The sequence below is a fragment of the Pelophylax lessonae genome, assembly GCF_965119305.1.
Source record: "Pelophylax lessonae genome assembly, chromosome: 2".
Classification (NCBI taxonomy): Eukaryota; Metazoa; Chordata; class Amphibia; order Anura; family Ranidae; genus Pelophylax; species Pelophylax lessonae.
The window spans coordinates 427,827,304-427,850,147 of record NC_138769.1 but is presented as its reverse complement, the minus strand read 5'-3'; the positions used below and the strand labels follow the sequence as shown (position 1 = coordinate 427,850,147).

Genomic DNA, 22,844 nt, shown 5'->3' with positions numbered 1-22,844 from the left:
TTGTCAGCAGTCACATCATCAATAAATACAAGAGAACCAGTTCCATTGGCAGCCATACATGCCGACGCCATGACACTACCACCACCATGCTTCACTGATGAGGTGGTATGCTTTGGATCATGAGCAGTTCCTTTCCTTCTCCATACTCTTCTCTTCCCATCGCTCTGGTACAAGTTGATATTGGTCTCATCTGTCCATAGGATGTTGTTCCAGAACTGTGAAGGTTTTTTTAGATGTTGTTTGGCAAACTCTAATCTGGCCTTCCTGTTTTTGAGGTTTACCAATGGTTTACATCTTGTGGTGAACCCTCTGTATTCACTCTGGGGAAGTCTTCTCTTGATTGTTGACTTTGACACACATACACCTGCCTCCTGGAGAGTGTTCTTGATCTGGCCAACTGTTGTGAAAGGTGTTTTCTTCACCAGGGAAATAATTCTTCGGTTATCCACCACAGTTGTTTTCCGTGGTCTTCCGGGTCTTTTGGTGTTGCTGAGCTCACCGGTGCATTCTTTCTTTTTAAGGATGTTCCAAACAGTTGATTTGGCCAGACCTAATGTTTTTGCTATCTCTCTGATGGGTTTGTTTTGTTTTTTTCAGCCTAATGATGGCTTGCTTCACTGATAGTGACAGCTCTTTGGATCTCATATTGAGAGTTGACAGCAACAGATTCCAAATGCAAATAGCACACTTGAAATGAACTCTGGACCTTTTATCTGCTCCTGGTAAATGAGATTAATGAGGGAATAACACACACCTGGCCATGGAACAGCTGAGCAGCCAATTGTCCCATTTCTTTTGGTCCCTTAAAAAGTGGGAGGCACATAAACAAACTGTTGTAATTTCTACACCTTTCACCTGATTTGGATGTAAATACCCTCAAATAAAGCTGAGAGTCTGCAGTTAAAGCACATCTTGTTTGTTTCATTTCAAATCCATTGTGGTGGTGTATAGCGCCAAAAGGATTACAATTGTGTCGATGTGCCAATATTTATGGACCTGACTGTATGCCTGTTCACATTTCAATGCTCAGTTGCATGCACACTTGACGCCCCATATGTTCAGAGAAGTACAAGAACTATTTTTTTAGTGTAATCAGGTGCTTTTGGCCTCTAAGGTTTTTTTATGGTAAGGCCTGTAAATGCATGACACATATGGTTTTGCATGTTTTTATTTTCTCTCTAGAACTACTCCCTTCCTGTTACCCAGCTCAGGAAACAAATGCCTGAAAGTTTGATACATGCACAAAAATGCTTGTATAAAGCTTTTGAAAGGCTTGTAATACGTTTTACAAATGCTTCAAAATCACCAGGAATATACTCTGTTCAGGTGCAAATGCAGGCTAATATGCAAATATTTCATTTTTTGTCTTACTGATAAAAAATTAAATTTCTACAAAATGACTATACATTCAATTTAAAAGAAAAACAGTTATGGACACCAAGTCCACTTTTGTCCTTGCTGTTTTAAATCAGCCCCGGAGTCTATACATAAATAAATGCATTTAATAACAGGAACAGGGATATGATTAACTTACTGTTGATTCTGACCTGTCCCTATGTGGCCTGGAAACACTCGCTTTTCTCCAGAGGATGTAATTTAATCCCGCTACTAGAGCAACAGTATTTAAAATGTCTTTTAATGATGGGATTTGATAACAAAAGAATTTCTATTAGTTTTACCTATCAGTGCATTTACTGTAACTCCACATATCTAGTTTCAGAGTGTCCGTGTATTTCTGATTAGTCTGCTATAGTTTGACTATTAAAGAAATATTATTCTAAGGTACTCAGCTATACAGCTAATCCTTTAAACACATAGCTTTACAGTCAATTAAGACTATTGGAAGACTGCTAACATATACTGTATGTTCATATTTCTAAATGTTAGTAGAAACTAGATACACATTTCTACATGCCCTTTATTATGGTGATAGCTGGAATTACAGCCTTAAATTAGTATTTAACTCCCCCCCCCCCCTCCAAAAAAAAAAAAAAATGAAATTTATTGTAGCTAAGCAATCCCCTTTGATGTGGTGGCTGCATTCGTTTTTTTTAAGCTTTTTTTGACCTGGAGATCTAACCAGCAAGCCAGTTATTTTGCAACTTCCTTTTGCAGGCCATTCTGTTTAGGAAAAGTGTCAAAGAGTTAGAGGGTTGAGACAAACCATTTACAATTAGGGGGTGCTTACAATAATCAGATTTTATTAATTTATATTAAAAAAAACTTTATCCCAAAAGGTAAATAAAAACTGTAGCTGTAACTGTTTGAAAGTGTTTTTGGGTTGATATTTAATATATTTTTGTTTTTTGGTTTAATACTGCTTTAAACATTACAAAATGTCGTTGGTAGGAATATGTAGGGGTATAGCTATAAATTTAACACCCTTTAGCATAATATTAAAACTAAAGTGGAGCCATAAAAAAAACATTCTCCATAGTTTAGTAAATTCAGTTAGCAGTAATGAAGGATGTCCCACATCCTGCAGAAAGGTGGATCCAGTAGACGTTTTTACTGTAGGGATGCCAGGCCCTACAGTAAAGGCCAGTTGGGTTTCTAAACAAATCAAAAGGCCAGTGCGCTGAAAAAGATGAGGTAGTATACTCACCTTTCTGGACAACCATGACTCACTCCTACCTGTCCTCCATTGCAGTGCTGCAGCTGTCTACGGTCTTTTCAGCTTCCATGTTCTTGTAGTTCAGTATGCTTGCGTCTCACAATGCATGCTGGTTCTTTCCATATGCATTGGACTCAAACAAAAGTGCACATTTATATCACTGGAGAAATTAGAAGGCCAGACCCCCTATTAAAGCTGGGAATCGTAGCAGTCAGGTTTTTTTGTTTTACCTGCCTGATCAATCATTATCAGTCAGGTTTCTGGTGCAGCCATAGACACGAGATCATCAATCGATGGTCAAAATTTTTCCTTGTTTTATATCACTGCATCATCCATTTTCTCTGAATCCCCCTTTATTGCATCCTTTTTTTTTTAAAAAGAGGTTAGTATTTCAATTTAAGGCGTAAGTGTTGATGGTTTCAGATGGTAGCGAAACATTAATATCAGCTTGAAATTCTTCTGGGATCATTCAGAATTTATTAACAGGTAAAGATGGTCTGCAGTCGACCTCCATCTGCCCTATATTTCAACTTCTTCAACTGGGTTTTGCATTCCTGTAGATTAGTGAATGCCAACCTGTCTGATAAAGACAAAAACTGTCAACATAGGCCTAGGTAGTGAAATGTTCAAAATGATCGTTTATATAGCTTGTACTATGATTGTTACTCATCAATACATTTTGTTCCATTCCCTAGCTGTATGTGAGGAAGGCTGTAAGTATGGTGAATGTGTTGGACCAAACAAATGCAAATGTTTTCCTGGATATACTGGAAGAAGCTGCGGTCAAGGTATGTTCTAAATATGGATAAACCCTTTCTGCACCTACAAATATGAACAAAGCAGGGATTGGTTCCATCCTAAAGAAATGCAGTAACAGCAGTACTAGTCTGTTTAACAATTTGGGATACTTTTAGTCATCACTTTTCCTTGCTTTGCTTCAAATAAATGTACATTTTTAAATCAATATATGAAATGTGATCCAGTATTGTCTGATCCTGTTTCAGCCACATAATTAGATCCCAATCCAATTGCAAATCAATGTATTGTTTTTCTATTTTTCTAATTTCACATTTCTAATTTTTCACATTTCTAATGTCCAATGTGCAAACATTGGATTGCTTGGGCAAATACGTGACTACAATTTAAAATATTGTAAACTTAAATTTGAACAAAAGGGACACAGAGCTGTAATTAATTGGAAGAAATCCCTCAGTAGAAGAAATTAGTGGGCTGCCATTGCTAATCTCTCTGAAAATGGCTAGTAACATGCTGGTCCAGTTGATTCATTACTGACCCAGAACAAGTATTCAGATCTAGAGTCCTGAATTCACTTGCTACTTGTTCATTTAAGGTCAGTGGGGTTGAATTCCTAAATAAGTAGGATGTTTACTTAGCAAAGTGTATATTAACTTTGAAAAGTGAATGCAAGTAAATAAGGTGAACCTGTGCTCACTTTGAACACCCAATTAAATCCAAACAAACCAAAAAATGTAAAAAAAAAAAAAAAAACAGGATCTCCACCTGATGACTTTCTGCCCCCCTTCTTGTAAAAATGGCAATCAGACCTGGGTAGAACATTCTCGAAGACGCAACATTCCAATATAACCTGATTTTCCTTGAAATCCTCAATCTGCATGAAAGTGCAGGAAACCAGTTTCAAGATCCTTACCAGGTGGTATCATACCCCATCTCTCCTTCATAAATATTCCCCGACCACCTACGCTCTATTTTGGAGATATCAGGAGGAACGTGGGACGTTTTTACATATCTTCTGGCCCTGAACTAAGTTGGGAGGTTTCCAGAAGGAGGTCCGTATGATTATCCAAAAATTTACTGACAACAGTGTCCCCCTGAGGATCCAGCATTTTTCCTATTGCATGCTTCCACAATCCCCGCCAAGGTCAACGGGAAATCTATTCTTTGACACCTTCTGAATGTGGCCAAGTCTTGCATTCCCCTCACCTGGAAACAGACACAGCCTCCAACAATTGGACTGTGATTGAGGAAGGTTGAGGAGCTAAACCAGATGGAGGACCTGATTTTGACCGTCCGGAAGAAATGAGAGGCCTACGTGGACACCTGGATATTATGGAACATGTTTATCTATTCTGATGAAGGGAAGGCTCTCCTTGAGGTGCCTTCTACTGGTTGATGGTAATCTCACATCTCCCTGCAGATTTACTAACTCAGAGCCTACTTTTCCGCCCTAAACCTCCCACACCAATAACCCCTATAATCACATTATAACATGCCAGCCTGTTAGCACTAGGGGACGTTAGCACACCAATGCACATAGGGAGGGTTGTTGTTTCTTGCGGCAATCTATGCATTTTACCGCAATGGCCCGATGATAATGCGTCAGGGCAGATCCTTCATGGGTATGCAGGCATGGAACTATAGAGTAAATGCTTATTACAAAAAAATACACCAATTGTCACAAAATACAGTGAAACAGTAAAAGAAAAATAAACAAAGTCAAAGAATAACATTTTTTCTTTCCAATCAAATCTGCTGATCCAACAGAATATAACAAACGGAAAAAATAACAAGGTATGGTCTTACAGTGTCTGGTTATCATCCACTACAGAATACTATGTTGATCTATGCTGTCCATAAACTGTATATTAAAAATGTCTGGAACTCTTCAGTTCATTAAAGTATATTTGCAGATTAATCATGATTATTATCTGTGCTTGATGACAAAGTTGCCAAAAGAAATAAATGTCAAGCCTTCATGTGCTTCTGGATTTCCTCCAAAGCTGTATATTTGCAGTGTAAGAGAATCATGTCTTGGAACTTCCTATGTTTTCCATTATTTCTTATACTTTTGATGTATTTTGTAATAAAACCAATATGGCAGCATAATTTATCCTTCTTTTTATTTTATAAAACTGTATTTTGTCATGTTAGTATTATTAATTAGGAAATATGTATTCTAAGAAAACAGTTGTTATATCTCCTTATATACAAGTTAATAGTGTGTAAATTGCTGTTATTGGAAAGTTTTTTTCAAGGACATATTATGCTAATATTGGTAAATGCAGTTGTCTAGACCAGCATTTCTCAATCAGGTTGCCGTCTGAGTTACACTGGGATGCCATGAGCACCGGTTTCTGCTCAGGTACAATTGAGTGAGTTTTTAGGGATCGTCTGCAGGCGGAAAGGGTAGGGGCTGACTGGAAATACAGGGGCAGGGAGTCCCAGAGGATGGGAGACGCTCTGGAGAAGTCCTGGTGGCGAGCATGTTAGGCAACAAGGGAGTTAAAGGCAGGAGGTCTTGGGAGGAGCGGAGAGGATGATTTGGGCAATATCTGCAGATCAGGTCCAAATTTTTGCCTGAATCAGAACCAAAGATGCACAAGATCCTGGCTATTCGAGAATTTGGCCAGCCACAATAATCATTGTACCTATGTGTGTGTATTTGTATGCCACAAATAGACAACAGGACCAAACTGCATTTGGCCAGTAAATGCAGTCTTCAGTTAAACTCTTCACAGCTTAAACAAAAAAAAAAAGTTTTGGCTGGAGTTTTACTTTAAAATCAAACACATGTAAAACATTTGCTCTACTACCAATTCTAGTTTAGACGTTTGTTACAAACTGATACGTGATATCTTTTTCTTTTTAAATACATTGTAATGATGAATGTTCTGTAAACAGATAGTTTCAAATAATCAATGCTTTGGCAGTAAAATGTATCATGGGACTTAAAGTCTCATTAAAAAAAACTCAACATATATCTTTGCTGTTGGGCTGTCGGATGTGCCTGCCGATTAAACAATAGCAGCTGTGCGCTAAAAACAAGTGCAGACATTAACCTCTCACAACCTTTTCTAAACCTTCAAAAAAACATTTTTAGTAAATGAACATGCTATGGTCAGATGATACCCAACAGTATCATTTGTATTCTTGCTGTTTTTAAATTTGAACCTTTCTAAGAGTACTACATTTTCTTTTTTTATGAATGCAAACTTTTATGGGTGGGAAAAAAGCATCATTTTTTTAGTACAAACTTTCAGAAAGTTTACTAAAGGAGTCTTTACAAAAAGGAACAGCAAATAAAAACATTCACCCAGGATTCACACATTTATCCACTTAGAAACTTTTAAAACACCAATTGATTTAGTTTAACCACATTTTGATTTAATATTATTTATTATTTCAAATTTCCTTAAATTAGTGGTAAACAACATGAATTGGAGTTTTTGTTTCTGAATTTAAAGAGACACAACATGATATATATAGAACACATCATACATATCATACACATGGAACAAACATTAAGAAAGATACAACGTAGTCTATAATTTTACCCCCAAAAAATCATTAAAAATAAAAATATGTACACCAAAGTTCTTCATGTTTTTTTAGTTACATTTGCAGCTGAAGCTTCTTAACCCCTTCATTACGGAATGTAAAACAAATCCTAATTCCTGAACACCGGTTTACAACTTTGACTTGTGTTAGTAAAACTGTGCTTATTGTATCCAGGTAGATTATACCTTTTATTTTCAAGGATGAATTGAGCTTTCATTGTTACATATATTGTACATGTACATTGTATATTTTTCTCCATTAAAGAGGATAAAAAACACAGGGGCGGGCTGCACAGTGACTGATCAATTGCAAAAAAGAAAATGGTCCTGGGAACCCTGTGCATTCCAAAAAGAGAGATGTACTTCCCTATAATAATGTAAGGAGGGTGTAATCAATAATATAAATATCCCAAAAAATAAAAAACAAAAAATAAATGATATATATGTAATGTATACAATGTATATGAAATACAATCAAATACACACACTAATGAGTTACCTCTACAAAAAGTTTGTTAGCATATATAATGCAAAGAAAAAAGTCAGCATCAACACCCATAAACCCCCCAGGACCCTCCCCTTTTCTTCCCACCAAACAAAACAACCCTAACCGGCTAGTTCCCTCCCTATGGTACACCCTACCTGGTACTAAAAAATAACCACCAGTGGGAGCTGGTGTGTCCCTCCCCCAGGCCCCTGCTCCCTGCCTATCTAACTGCAAAAAAATAAATGAAAAAAAAAGGACCTGCTTGTAGGGCCAGGACCCCACCTTAAAACCACAATGGGTAAACAGGGTGCTCAAGCTCTACAAGGCTATGGCCGAGATCTTGGGTCAGCCTGACAAACTAAGACCACCTTTACCCCAAAGAGGTCCTAATGGGTATAAAGTCCATAAAAGACAAGTCCAGTTCCATAAGTATGAAAAAAAAAATGTCTTTAATATTTGACACCATAAACGAACATATGAACAGAAGATGACGGATTAATGAAAAGGCAAAAGTATAATTTCATTTATAAGGTGATGAAAGGTGCCAGTTGGCTGCTGTATGGAAATATCAGGGTCTGTAGCTATATCCGCATACAAGGTAGGGATCCACTGCTAGTGTGACTAGTTGTTGTAATCAAAGCTGTGGGGACAGATAAAAGACTGTGATGTAAACAGCAGGAGCAATCCATCCAACCCAGTATCATGTAATGTAGACCAGTGGTCCTCAACCCTGGCCTACAGGGCCCACTAACAGGCCAGGTTTGCAAGATAACTGAAATACATCCCAGGTGATATCATTTGCTGCTCAGTGATCTGCATCTCCCCAAGGTATTACTTAAAATCTGGCCTGTTAGTGGGCCCTGAGGACCGGAGTTGAGGACCACTGATGTAGACTATAGGGTGTATAGAGCTGCAAGCCTGGGCTGGTCCATGGTTGGGTAACCTATCCCATATGTTGACCTGCAGCTGATAGGACCATAACCAAAGACACCTAGGGTCTGTAACGTCTTGGTAATCATGATCCCTGATCCATCCGATTAGCAAACCGCTCAGCTATGATCAGTGTCTCAACTGTTCTCCTGGGGATGTGTATCCTCGGATGCTGGTTCCCGTTACGATCCCTGGCTTTGTAACGAAACAGTGATAGTGGCAATGATAATGGCTCCTCCTACTGATTACTGGTTGATCTCAGGCAATCCAGACAGGTCCAGAAAAGTAAAAGTTAGATAATGCAGCAACACAGGGAGGTGGGGGCCGGTCTCTACACCTACATGTTTTGTTCCGCCCACATGTTTTGTTCCGCCCACCGGAATCAGAGGCAATCAGGTGATCAGGAACTAGGCTTCCCAGTTTCAGATGATTAGTATGGGACCTGGGGCTCTCAGTGAGAGCCCGGTCCCTGTGCTGGGAGCGCACTGCACAACATGCTCCCAGCACAAACATGTGTATGCATATATGCGGCATCACTGAAAAAGAGAAAAAGCACCCCTGCTGTGAGGCCACATATATGTGTACATGTGGCAGGAAGATGTTAAGGCAAGACCAGAGAAGACAATGACCGATTTCCTAACTTTATCCCCGTCAGTTACAGTTTCATTCCTATCCTTATTCTGACCCTTGGAAGCCAACAGACTCTAAAATTACCCCTCCTAAAACATAGCTACTATGGCTGCCATCAAAATCCCATGGGAAGTCACCAGTCCCTTGTCCATATGGCTTGCTCCTGCATAAACTCTCTAGGGTTGAGAGCACTTCTACTTGGCATGCATTCATGTAACCTAATAGCTAAAATTGTGATCCAAAGCTCAGACCTATTCTAGGGTCACCAAATGGTAAACATAAATCTACAACTGTATGTTATGTCAGTGCTTGGACAATCATTCTTCTTGGTCCTTGTAGCTGTTCAGTATACCACCCAGTCATTAATGACTGATATTTTACGAAGTTTGTTCTCTGGTTACAGTTTTTGTTTTTCTGAAATGCTCTGAAACCAAATCATCCTTGCATGGGTCCCTGGAGAAATCACCACTTGAGAAAGTCCATGCCTACAACGTTGTACATCTAAACCAGAAAAGGAAGAAAACTAAAATTTGAAGAAAGGGAAGTCATTACATTACACAGAAAATCCATTTTTATTTTGATGTGAAGATCCAATACATTTGGGAGTGTTTTCAATTGTCCTAATTATCAGACTCACCAGATAAATTAGCTTAGCTCTACCCCATGGCTGTTATCATCATGGAGCAGGTTTCAGTCTCCTAACTGTGCTCTTCATAACCCTATCCACTTGGCACTCAAAAAAGTAAACTCTAGCGCGCAAACATAATCTACAGAGTTTATTGTTAAAAATCAAGTGGTCCAGTATACAGCAGAAAGCTAATTCATTTTAACTTACAAAGCCTTACTCATAGCAAGTCTGTTGTCATTAGAGATCCCATTTATAAGCTGCTTGGTCACTTCAATAGTGGGTGTTAATTAACAAAGCTACTTCAATCCCTTCATCAGGGCTACAATCAAACAATAAAGCATATTCTACAATAATCAGAAAGGTGACAAAGGACAAAAATATTATATATAAAAATATATCAAAAGATAAAGCAAAATGTAAAAGTTTTACCTTAATGTCATATTATGCCTAAAGGGGTTGTAAAGTCAGAAGGTTTTATTTATCTTAATGCAATCTATGCATTAAGATAAAAAGCCTTCAGTGTGTAGAAGCCCCCTAATACTTACCTGAGCCCCCTCTCTATTCAGCGATGTCCGCGAGTGCCTCAGCTGTCCGGGATCCCTCTCCTAATTGGCTGAGACACAGCAGGGGTGCAATTGGCTTCCGCTGCTGTCAATCAAACTCAGTTAGCCAATGGGGAGATAGAGGGGGTGGGGCCAAACGGCAGCTCTGTGTCTGAATGAATACGGCTCGTGTGCCCCAATAGTAAGCTGCTTGCTGTGGGGGCACTCAACAGGAGGGAGGGGCCAGAAACTCAAGCCAGGGACCCGAGAAGAGGAGGATCTGGGCTGCTCTGTGCAAAACCACTGCACAGAGGAGGTAAGTATAACATGTTTGTTATTTTTATAGAGAAGTAAACAATACTTTACAATCACTTTAATTTCATTAAAGCACCTATTTATTTTGGGCAGCGAAAATCTATTCAGGCAAGAGATAACAAAACTCAACTGACATAGCTTGTACCTTCTATCATACCTGCACATAACTGATGTAATATACAGAAACTTGTCGCCCTAGGGCTTAGAAAAGTTGTCACCACATCTGCTCTATCACTGGCTTTGTTCACTACAGTCATTCACATGTTTGCAAATAAGTATTACTAAGGGAAATTGATAACAGTGTCCCGACTTACATCCTTCAAGACAAACTCAAATCAAAGCATCTCTGTCAGTCAGGAGTTTAACAGTTAACACTTGGGGCTTGTTTCTTGGCAATGCTAAGGAATGTTACACTGACTGGTGATCCATCAATGAAATGCCCTAGGAAGATCATACATGTCTGAACAATCTATCTTTTATGTAGTACTGTAATTTCTATACTCTATATTTTTGATCTGACAGCCTATGACAATTTATCAAGTTGCCTTTTTATATGTTCTTGCTTGGGTGACAGCTTATCACCTAGAGAAGTTGTAAGGGTCACTAATATTGCAGTGTGAACTTCACATGCATGTAGAGTAGATGGAGAAATTGCTGAAATTCCAAGAGACGCTTTCTTTTACAAATTTTTTATTTTCACTTCTGTATGGCATACAGACATTAATCAGGACATACATTCTGGACATTTGGGTTTAAATATATAAGTGTTACAATTAGCAGAGCTCCATCACATCTGACAGTTTTGGACACCAATATCACAGATAGTAAATGGATATAACTGCATAGCGAGGAGCCATGTTAGAGATCAAAAACCGAGGGGACAAGTTACTGTGCCAGTGAGATAAAGGCATACACACTGAAACAGACTAGAAATTCTAACTAGGTTTGAAGCCCAACTTCACCTAATATTATATTGTTTTGGATACAGGTTAGAGCTTCCATCACTGGCCTTTTATTGCTATCTCTGTGCCTGTTGAGGAGATTACCCTCAATTTTATCAGGACAGAAACTGAGAAATAAATCTCTCCAATAGGGACACTGGGGAAAACAAAAATACATTTTTTAGTAGAATGAGGAATTATTATAACTTCTGTCAATGTTTGTATTGCTGTCCGTGCCCTCCATTTCTGGTGGCAACTGCTAAGGGAAAATCTCTCCAGTGGGGTCACAAACTAAAATAAATTACTGACATTACATTTTCAACTCCTACCTGCACTATCCAAACCTAAAAACAAAAAAGAAAATGGTTGGAGTTAGGCTTTAAGGTCAAAGAACTTGGGATTGAAGTACACAAGACTAATGCCTCGTACACACGCATCGATTATTGGCCGGGAATTTTCGGCCAACGTCCAATCGGCCCATTTTCGGCTTGTTAGTATGATGCTTTCGACAACCGACTCCGACTTTTCGGCCGAATAAAATCTGGTGTGCAGGCTATAAAATTTTTGTTGGCCGTTAACACAACGGCCGATTTTCCTTCAGTCAGTACAGATTTCGGCAGACAAAAATCTGATGAGCAAGACTGGGCATGCTCAGAGAAGAAAAAACACACAGAAAGTAAACCAGCACATGACATCACTTCTGAAGTAGATTTTTGTTGGGCGAGAAAATTCGTGTGCAGTCTAGGCACATTCCAACCAACAAAACACAACCCTCAAAAGTCGGGCGATCGGTCGGCCGATAATCGTTGCGTGTGTACGAGGCATTAGTCCCGGTTCACACTATAGCGATGACAGACAACACATGTGATTCCGAGCGCACTGCTCTGAAAATCACATGTGATGTCTGTGTGATACGAATTCAGCCATACAGGTTGTATGGCTGAATTTGCATCGGATTTAGACAGAACATGCACAGGATCGTTTTTTGAGTCAGCAGCAGAATCGGATCGCATGGTGATTCACACCAATGCAATCCTATTCATTTCCGAACTGTCTGGGGGTGTCGTTAACTTTGTATTGACACCCCCAGAGATTTGCATATGGCATTGTGAACTGCTTGTCATTTACATGCTATGCGGGAACAACCCGCAGTGGATTTGCAGGGTTCCCGCATTGCATATATGTGAACCGGCAGTAAAATTTCAGAGATACAGCCCATTATAGATACAATATAAGCCACTAATGACATGCTAAAAGCATTGCATAAGAAGTGCAAAGAAAACAAGTAGACAAATGTAGCTTAGTAGAGAGAAAGAATGGGAAATAAAAGGGCAAGTGGACAAGTAGAGGCTAGAAAGCAGGAGCCAATACAAAGTAGAACAGGGTAACCAAAAGCAACCAAGATGCTAGAGGTCAGAATAATCACAGGATAGTCATAAATTCCCACTCTTGCCCATTTATTCTTTTTAAAAATACCAGAACTTAAAGTGTACCTAAATCCCTCACATCAATTTGATATCACAGAAAAGGGATTTTACACAGTTTACAGAGGTGAACTGGGCAGGGGTCATAACATTTCTTGGGATTTCAACAAGAAATTACAAGTTCATTCAATGTTGGCAGGGTCAACAGATATCTTTCCACCTATTAAACAGATATAACAAAACCCTTTTAGTAGTATATTTAAAGTACATGTAAACCCAAAGAAATTCATGTCTCTTATTGCTTCCTGTTGCTGTGGTAAATGCACCATTGAAAGCATTTTTTTACTTATTTCTGTGAAGACCTGTTGATACTGCCAGTCAGAAATCTTGTGAGCTGATAACTTCTACTGTCTGCCTCTGCTGACTGCTTTCAGTTAGCAGTGTTCCCAGTTCTCTCTGTGGACTTGACAACATCTACTCCTTGTATGGTGAATAGGGGACGGGGGGGGGGACGGAGGGGGGTGGGTTGTTCTGTAGTTTTGTCCTAGGCTGACAACAGTGTTGCTCCATAGATACAGTACAGTAAGCTAAGGTTGTCACCAAAGCCGTATCTAGCCTGCCTGATGTGGAGATGCAGTAAGAAATGTTAAGGGGGCAGAGGATGGGGGGTCTGCATGGCAGAAGATAGGGCCAAGAGTCTGTAAGGCAATGTACAGAGGCCATTTATTTGTAGGGCAGTGTACAGTGGGTTGGCAAGGCGCTGTGTATGGGTACACAGGGTAGAGGATAGCAGGCAGCAGGGCAGTGTACAGGGGGTAAACAGAGCAGAGGGTGGATGGTCAGCAGAGGAGTGTACAGGCGTTATCAGGCAGTGTACAGAGGGTCAGCAAAGCAGAGAATGGGGGTTCAGCAGAACGGTGCACAGAGGTAAGCAGCACAGAGGACAGGGGTTTCTGCAGAATGGAGGACAGAGATCAGCAGCACAGAGGACAGGGGTTAGCAGAACGGAGGACAGAGGTCAGCAGCACAGAGGACAGGGGTTCAGCAGAACGGAGGACAGAGGTCAGCAGCACAGAGGACAGGGGTCAGCAGAACGGATTTCAGAGGTCAGCAGCACAGAGGACAGGGGTTAAGCAGAACAGAGGACAGAGGTCAGCAGTACAGAATACAGGGGTCAGCAGAACGGAGGACAGAGGTCAGCAGCACAGAGGACAGGGGTCAGCAGAACGTAGGACAGAGGTCAGCAGCACAGAAGACAGGGGTTCAGCAGAACGGAGGACAGAGGTCAGCAGCACAGAGGACAGGGGTTCAGCAGAACGGAGGACAGAGGTCAGCAGCACAGAGGACAGGGGTTCAGCAGAACGGAGGACAGATGTCAGCAGCACAGAGGACAGGGGTTCTGCAGAACGGAGGACAGAGATCAGCAGCACAGAGGACAGGGGTTCAGCAGAATGGAGGACAGAGATCAGCAGCACAGAGGATAGGGGTTCAGCAGAACGGAGGACAGAGGTCAGCAGCACAGAGGACAGGGGTCAGCAGAACGGATTTCAGAGGTCAGCAGCACAGAGGACAGGGGTTAAGCAGAACAGAGGACAGAGGTCAACAGTACAGAATACAGGGGTCAGCAGAACGGCGGACAGAGGTCAGCAGCACAGAGGACAGGGGTCAGCAGAACGTAGGACAGAGGTCAGCAGCACAGAAGACAGGGGTTCAGCAGAACGGAGGAGAGAGGTCAGCAGCACAGAGGACAGGGGTCAGCAGAACGTAGGACAGAGGTCAGCAGCACAGAACACAGGGGTTCAGCAGAACGGAACACAGAGGTCAGCAGCACAGAGGACCAGGGGTTCAGCAGAATGTAGGACAGAGGTCAGCAGCACAGAACACAGGGGTTCAGCAGAACGGAACACAGAGGTCAGCAGCACAGAGGACCAGGGGTTCAGCAGAATGGAGGACAGAGGTCAGCAACACAGAGGACAGGGGTTCAGCAGAACAGAGGACAGAGGTCAGCAGCACAGAGGACAGGGGTTCAGCAGAACGGAGGACAGAGGTCAGCAGCACAGAGGACAGGGGTCAGCAGAACGGAGGTCAGAGGTCAGCAGCACAGAGGACAGGGGTTCAGCAGAACGGAGGACAGAGGTCAGCAGCACAGAGGACAGGGGTCAGCAGAACGGAGGACAGAGGTCAGCAGCACGGAGGACAGGGGTTCAGCAGAACGGAGGACAGAGGTCAGCAGCACAGAGGACAGGGGTCAGCAGAACGGATTTCAGAGGTCAGCAGCACAGAGGACAGGGGTTAAGCAGAACAGAGGACAGAGGTCAGCAGTACAGAATACAGGGGTCAGCAGAACGGAGGACAGAGGTCAGCAGCACAGAGGACAGGGGTCAGCAGAACGTAGGACAGAGGTCAGCAGCACAGAAGACAGGGGTTCAGCAGAACGGAGGACAGAGGTCAGCAGCACAGAGGACAGGGGTTCAGCAGAACGGAGGACAGAGGTCAGCAGCACAGAGGACAGGGGTTCAGCAGAACGGAGGACAGATGTCAGCAGCACAGAGGACAGGGGTTCTGCAGAACGGAGGACAGAGATCAGCAGCACAGAGGACAGGGGTTCAGCAGAATGGAGGACAGAGATCAGCAGCACAGAGGATAGGGGTTCAGCAGAACGGAGGACAGAGGTCAGCAGCACAGAGGACAGGGGTCAGCAGAACGGATTTCAGAGGTCAGCAGCACAGAGGACAGGGGTTAAGCAGAACAGAGGACAGAGGTCAGCAGTACAGAATACAGGGGTCAGCAGAACGGAGGACAGAGGTCAGCAGCACAGAGGACAGGGGTCAGCAGAACGTAGGACAGAGGTCAGCAGCACAGAAGACAGGGGTTCAGCAGAACGGAGGAGAGAGGTCAGCAGCACAGAGGACAGGGGTCAGCAGAACGTAGGACAGAGGTCAGCAGCACAGAACACAGGGGTTCAGCAGAACGGAACACAGAGGTCAGCAGCACAGAGGACCAGGGGTTCAGCAGAATGTAGGACAGAGGTCAGCAGCACAGAACACAGGGGTTCAGCAGAACGGAACACAGAGGTCAGCAGCACAGAGGACCAGGGGTTCAGCAGAATGGAGGACAGAGGTCAGCAACACAGAGGACAGAGGTTCAGCAGAACAGAGGACAGAGGTCAGCAGCACAGAGGACAGGGGTTCAGCAGAACGGAGGACAGAGGTCAGCAGCACAGAGGACAGGGGTCAGCAGAACGGAGGTCAGAGGTCAGCAGCACAGAGGACAGGGGTTCAGCAGAACGGAGGACAGAGGTCAGCAGCACAGAGGACAGGGGTCAGCAGAACGGAGGACAGAGGTCAGCAGCACGGAGGACAGGGGTTCAGCAGAACGCAGGACAGAGGTCAGCAGCACAGAACACAGGGGTTCAGCAGAACGGAACACAGAGGTCAGCAGCACAGAGGACCAGGGGTTCAGCAGAATGGAGGACAGAGGTCAGCAGTAAAGAGGACAGGGGTTCAGCAGAACAGAGGACAGAGGTCAGCAGCACAGAGGACAGGGGTTCAGCAGAACGGAGGACAGAGGTCAGCAGCACAGAGGACAGGGGTTCAGCAGAACGGAGGACAGAGGTCAGCAGCACAGAGGACAGGGGTCAGCAGCACAGTGGACAGGGGTTCAGCAGAATGGAGGACAGAGGTCAGCAGCACAGAGGACAGGGGTTCAGCAGAACGGAACGGAGGACAGAGGTCAGCAGCACAGAGGACAGGGGTCAGCAGAATGGACGACAGAGGTCAGCAGCAAAGAGGACATGGGTTCAGCAGAACGGAGAACAGAGGACAGCAGCACAGAGGACAGGGGTTCAGCAGAACGGAGGACAGAGGTCAGCATCACAGAGGACAGGGGTCAGCAGAACGGAGGACAGAGGTCAGCAGCACAGAGGACAGGGGTTTAGCAGAACAGAAGACAGAGGTCAGCAGCACAGAGGACAATGGTCAGCAGAACGGAGGACATAGGTCAGCAGCACAGAGGACAGGGGTCAGCAGCACAGTGGACAGGGGTTCAGCAGAATGGAGGACAGAGGTCAGCAGCACAGAGGACAGGGGTTCAGCAGAACGGAACGGAGGACAGAGGTCAGCAGCACAGAGGACAGGGGTCAGCAGAATGGACGACAGAGGTCAGCAGCAAAGAGGACATGGGTTCAGCAGAACGGAGAACAGAGGACAGCAGCACAGAGGACAGGGGTTCAGCAGAACGGAGGACAGAGGTCAGCATCACAGAGGACAGGGGTCAGCAGAACGGAGGACAGAGGTCAGCAGCACAGAGGACAGGGGTTTAGCAGAACAGAAGACAGAGGTCAGCAGCACAGAGGACAATGGTCAGCAGAACGGAGGACATAGGTCAGCAGCACAGAGGACAATGGTCAGCAGAACGGAGGACAGGGGTCAGAAGAACAGAGGACAGAGGTCAGCAGCATAGAGGACAGAGATCAGCAGCATAGAGGACAGGGGTTCAGCAGAACGGACGACAGAGGTCAGCAGCACAGAGGACAGTGGTCAGCAGAACGGAGGACAGAGGTCAGCAGCACAGAGGACAGGGGTCAGCAGAACGGAGGACAGAGGTCAGCAGCACAGAGGACAGGGGTTCAGCAGAATGGAGGACAGAGGTCAGCGGCACAGAGGACAGGGGTTCAGCAGAACGGACGACAGAGGTCAGCAGCACAGAGGACAGGGGTCAGCAGAAAGGAGGACAGGGGTCAGCAGAATAGAGGACGGAGGTCAGCAGCACAGAGGACAGAGGTCAGAAGGATGAAGAACAGGAGTCAGTGAAAAAATGTCCTGCATCAATGGTCAGCTGTGTCTTAAAGAGAATCTGATCCCAGCTAGGTGCTTATGTAGGGAGGAGGATCTTTGCAGCAAGCCCTGTGCCCAGGCTGTGTGCAGTGCAGGGATGTCAAGAAGAGCACTGAGGGCCAGCACATCATCCACGGGGAGAGAGGCCAAGCTCACATCAGCACCCCCCTAGATCCAGCCATGGTTGCCACCCCTAGAATAGGAAGTGTGTAATGGCTCATCAGGTGAAAAAAAGATTTAAAATAAATTAATGCACCCTAATATACTGTATATTTCTCTTCTTAAATATTGTTACTGTTTAAAGTTAACATTTGCCCTGTATGTATTTCTGTCGTTTTTTGTGAACATCGGCACTGGCAAAAAATGACTAATCTTTTGCCAGGCCATCTTTTGCGAAACGGCACTGCGCTACTTTAACTGACAATTGCGCGGTCCTGCGACACTGTACCCAAATAAAATTAATAAAAAAACGATTTAAAGAACCTAAAAAGGCAAAACTTTTTTTTTTATTTTTTGTTTTGGATAGAGTGCAGAGAGATTGGAGCCCTTGTCGGGTTTTTTTTTCTGTCTGTGCCCCCGTTAAGGAGATTCACCCTCTCTATTTGTCCTGTTCACCATTATCATTGAAAGTGAAAGTAAAAGAGAATCCCAAATTTTGGGTTGTCCCCAGAAAAGTAATAGAGCGGAAATCTCCCAATGGGGACACTGGTTCTGGTGACCTGGGGGTCCCCAATGAATTCCCTTAACCACTTCAGCTCCGGAAATATTTACCCCCTTCATGACCAGGCCATTTTTTACAATACGGCACTGCGTTACTTTAATTGACAATCGTGCAGTCGTGTGACACTGTATCCAAATAAAATGTATGTCCTTTTTTTCCCCACAAATAGAGCTTTCTTTTGGTGGTATTTGATCACCTCTGCAGTTTTTATTTTTTGTGCTATAAACAAAAAAGACCGACAATTTTGAAAAAAAAAATATATATATTTTATACTTTCTGCTATAAAACACTTTATAAATAAAAAAAATGTATAACATTAAATCAAAAAAGTACACAAGCTACTTTTCAGGCAGAATTGAGCATTTTTGTCCCCATAGACTTCAACTGACGCACCTGAAAAGTGCAAAATTAGTTTTTTTCAAGCATTTTGTTGCATGTTTTCTGCTCAAACAACAGCACTTTACACCTTTTAGTTGAAAAATGCCTAACAAAAAATGCAAAAACGTGCAATTCTTCATTAAAATAATGCTTGAAAAATGCTTGAAAATGTGACGTTTAGATGTGATTGTAGCCTCAGTCTGGACCTATGCTTCACAGTAATTTATTACCTCTAGAAGTCTTTAGTCTTCTGGGTAGTTATGGGCCGATAACCTGGTGTTCAGTTCAAACCAGAACTCCCGAACATGGAAAAAGTTCCAGAACCATGAACCCCTTTAAAGTCTATGGGACCTGAACTTGAAAAATCTAAAAGTGCCCATTTTGAAGGCTTATATGCACATTATTGGCCATAAAAAGAGTATGTGGGTCCAGGCACTGTCCTGGGGGACATGTAAAAATGCAAAAGACTGTTTTTAAAGGAGTAGTGATTTTAATGATGCCTAAAGTGAAACAATAAAAATAAAATATTCCTTTAAATATAGTTTCTGGGGGGGGGGGGGCCCTTAGTCTGCCTGTAAAGTGACGCATCTGTACCATGTATAAAACCTGCTGCAGCAAAACTGACATTAAAATAAAAATAAAAGCATTAAAATAATGCTTGAAAAATGCTTGAAAATGTGACGTTTAGATGTGATTGTAGCCTCAGCCTGGACCTATGCTTCACAGTAATTTATTACCTCTAGAAGTCTTTAGTCTTCTGGGTAGTTATGGGCCGATAACCTGGTGTTCAGTTCAAACCAGAACTCCCGAACATGGAAAAAGTTCCAGAACCATGAACCCCTTTAAAGTCTATGGGACCTGAACTTGAAAAATCTAAAAGTGCCCATTTTGAAGGCTTATATGCACATTATTGGCCATAAAAAGAGTATGTGGGTCCAGGCACTGTCCTGGGGGACATGTAAAAATGCAAAAGACTGTTTTTAAAGGAGTAGTGATTTTAATGATGCCTAAAGTGAAACAATAAAAATAAAATATTCCTTTAAATATAGTTTCTGGGGGGGGGGGGGGCCTTAGTCTGCCTGTAAAGTGACGCATCTGTACCATGTATAAAACCTGCTGCAGCAAAACTGACATATTTAAAGAAAAGAAAATTACATTTAAATAAATTTTCCCAGCTGCAAGCATTGCCGGAAAAACACATTTTAAAAAACGGCCTGGGGTCCCCCATAGAATCCATACCAGACCTTTATCTGAGCATTAGCGAGCACCCCCCCCCCCTCTTAACCATACCAGACCACATGCCACATGGGGGGGGCTGCTTTGGGGCAAGGGGGAGCTTTTTTTTTGGGTCTGGCAGTGCGGCAGGCATCGTGATTGATGATGGATCTACATCGGGGGACATTGTTTTTAATAAAGGAATTGTCAAAAAATGTGTGTGCGTTTTTATTTCTTTTTGACATTTTTTTTGGTAAAGGGGTGCAATGTACTCCATGCTCATTCACATGGGGGGGGGGGGGCAGCCTCCATATTCTGATACGCCCCCTGCCCGCAGACCCCCACAACCACTGCCCAGGGTTGTGGGAAAGAGGCCCTTGTCCTCATCAACATGGGGGCAAGGTGCTTGCCAAAGGCCTCATGTTGAGTGCATGTGGCCTGGTATGATTCGCTCACCCAGCCCCGCCCCCCACCCCTCTTTTACTGGCTTGCCAGGCTGCATGCTCAGATAAGGGTCTGGTATGGATTTTGTGGGGTCCCCCACACTTGTTTTTTTCACAATGTTGTGATGCCACCATTGTTTTTTTTTTTTTTTAGCTGTCAGCAGAGAAGCCGGCTGACAGCTGATGACTCATCTATTGTTAAGGATGTGGCGGCCAGGTTCACGGCCCGCTCCTTACCAACCAGCTATTCACTGTGCCCTGATTGGGTAAAGTTTTGCACCTGACCAGCAGTTGTTTTAGGCAATCAGGGCTTAGAACGCACTGTGCAGCGAACTTTCCACGAAGCGCCCCACAACGGGTGCTGTTAGGGGCTGAGCCGATGCTCGGGCCCAAACTGTTCACCCATCACTACTTCTGGGTTGAATGATAACCGACTTTATGCAACCCACTTCTTATGAGGATGGGCTGTCATAGATCCACCCCCAAGGGCAGCATCATTATGCATTGTGGGCTCAAAGTATTTCTGTATTGCATGGCACTCACACGAACTTATACGAGTGCCTTTCAGTGCAGCAGTATAGGCCACCTCCAACAAAGGAGAAGAGAAAGGACAGATGACAAAATCTAAACAGCTAGAAGGAATTTATGTGTGTTTTATTTTTAAAGTGCAGGAGAAGTGGCAGTTAAAAATTCCTTATTTATCCTAATTATTTTTATGTAATCAGGTCTCTTGTTTTCCCAGATATAAATGCCTTCTGCCTTTTTTTTTTTTGCATAATTATATATGATTCTATGCATTGCAATTTGTTGCTGGTTTCTTGTTAATTAGCTGCAAGTCTGTTTCATTGGTATTTATAGTACAGTGCAGGTTAAAGCTACGGGTGAGTCTAAGTAAGCCACATGAACTGCTGTTGAACTCATTTCACTTTCCAGCTCAAAATCTTTGGCTCAGCAATAAAACCGCTGAAAAATATGCATCCACATATTTCTGAATGAAATGTCTTTTGCAGATCTGAATGAATGTGGTCTTAAGCCTCGTCCCTGCGAGCATCGGTGTATGAACACTCATGGCAGCTACAAGTGTTACTGTCTTAATGGCTACATGTTGATGCCAGATGGCTCTTGCTCAAGTAAGTTATATAAACAGTTCATACATTTAATTTTTATCTCATTATATCCAATGTAACTTATAGTTTGTGCTTGAACACCTTTACTATTCTTATATCCACAAGACAGCCAATACAATATTAGTTGAAAATCCCTGGCAAGACTGGAAACCAAAATGCTTGGATCACTAAATATGACCCAATTTGAATAACATGATCCATCTGCATTTCCTATTCAGCACTACTGTATATAGTTTCCTGAATATATGTTTATGATATTTGCTAGGACTGCTGCGCTACATCAATCTGAGGCTCCATGCACACTGGGCTTAAAACAATGCCAGTTCCCCTGGCAGAAAAAAAATGCTCATATAGAACATTTTTTTGTACAGAGTTTAGACGAGTTTAGGAGAGTTTTGCATTGTTTCTTTCTGTAAACTCCAATCAGAAGCGCAAACCAGAGGGGCTTTTTTCCCTGCCTCTAAATGTTGAGCTTAAAATATGCCTGTAATCGTCCCAATGTGCATGGACACATGGAATAACACTGAGTTGCTTCTACAGGCATAACATAAAACTCCTGTAGAAGCAGTGATTTGTGTACATGGAGCCTAAAGGCTCGTATACACTATAAGAAAATCGGGCGAACATTTTCATCCAAAGAATTTTCGTACGATTTTCGTATAGTGTGTACAGAACTTTCTACAGACGATACAGAATTTTTGTACGAAAATTCTCGAACAGCCAAACTCCAAAATTTTTCTCGTACGGGAGAACTAACTATTTTCGTTTAATGTGTCTCATTTTCGTACAATTTTCTTACAAGAAAAATCAGAAAAGAAAGACTGCGCATGATCAGAATCAATAAACATCAAAAAAAAAAAGCCTTTGTCGTACAAGAATTTTCGTTCATCGGTTCTGATTGGCTGTGAAACACAGAGGAGAATCGATGTATCCCACTTATGTGATATTTTTGTAGAACTTTACAAATGAACTCAAGGCAACCATTCAAATACTTACATGGTTGCTGTCTTATCTGCCAAAGGATTTATATTTCTTTCTATGCTTCACTGAGAGTTACATAGACCTGCAGGCAACAGGGTCAGATTGGTGGTCTGCAGTTAAGAGGAGTTCCGCCCCCCCCCCCCCAGGAAAAAAAATACAAATACTGTAGCTGCTGACTTTTAAATATTAGAACTTACCTGTCCAGGGTCCCGCGATATCAGCACCAGAAGCCAATTTTCGTATCGATTCTCGGGTCTGCCACCGCCATTTAGGGTAAGGGAACCTGGCCTTTGGGCTTCACAGCTGGTTCCCTACTG

The 22,844-nt window shown here is 42.8% G+C and overlaps 1 protein-coding gene across 1 annotated transcript in view; it reads left to right on the top strand.

Annotated features, from left to right (window-relative positions):
- The window catches only part of EGFL6 (EGF like domain multiple 6), a 130,400-nt gene that overhangs the window by 45,576 nt on the left and 61,980 nt on the right, over positions 1-22,844 (top strand). Inside the window, exons 3-4 of the mRNA XM_082244727.1 lie at positions 3,310-3,402; positions 21,430-21,549. Of these exons, the coding sequence (XP_082100853.1) occupies positions 3,310-3,402; positions 21,430-21,549 (213 nt within the window). The remainder of the gene's footprint in view (positions 1-3,309; positions 3,403-21,429; positions 21,550-22,844) is intronic.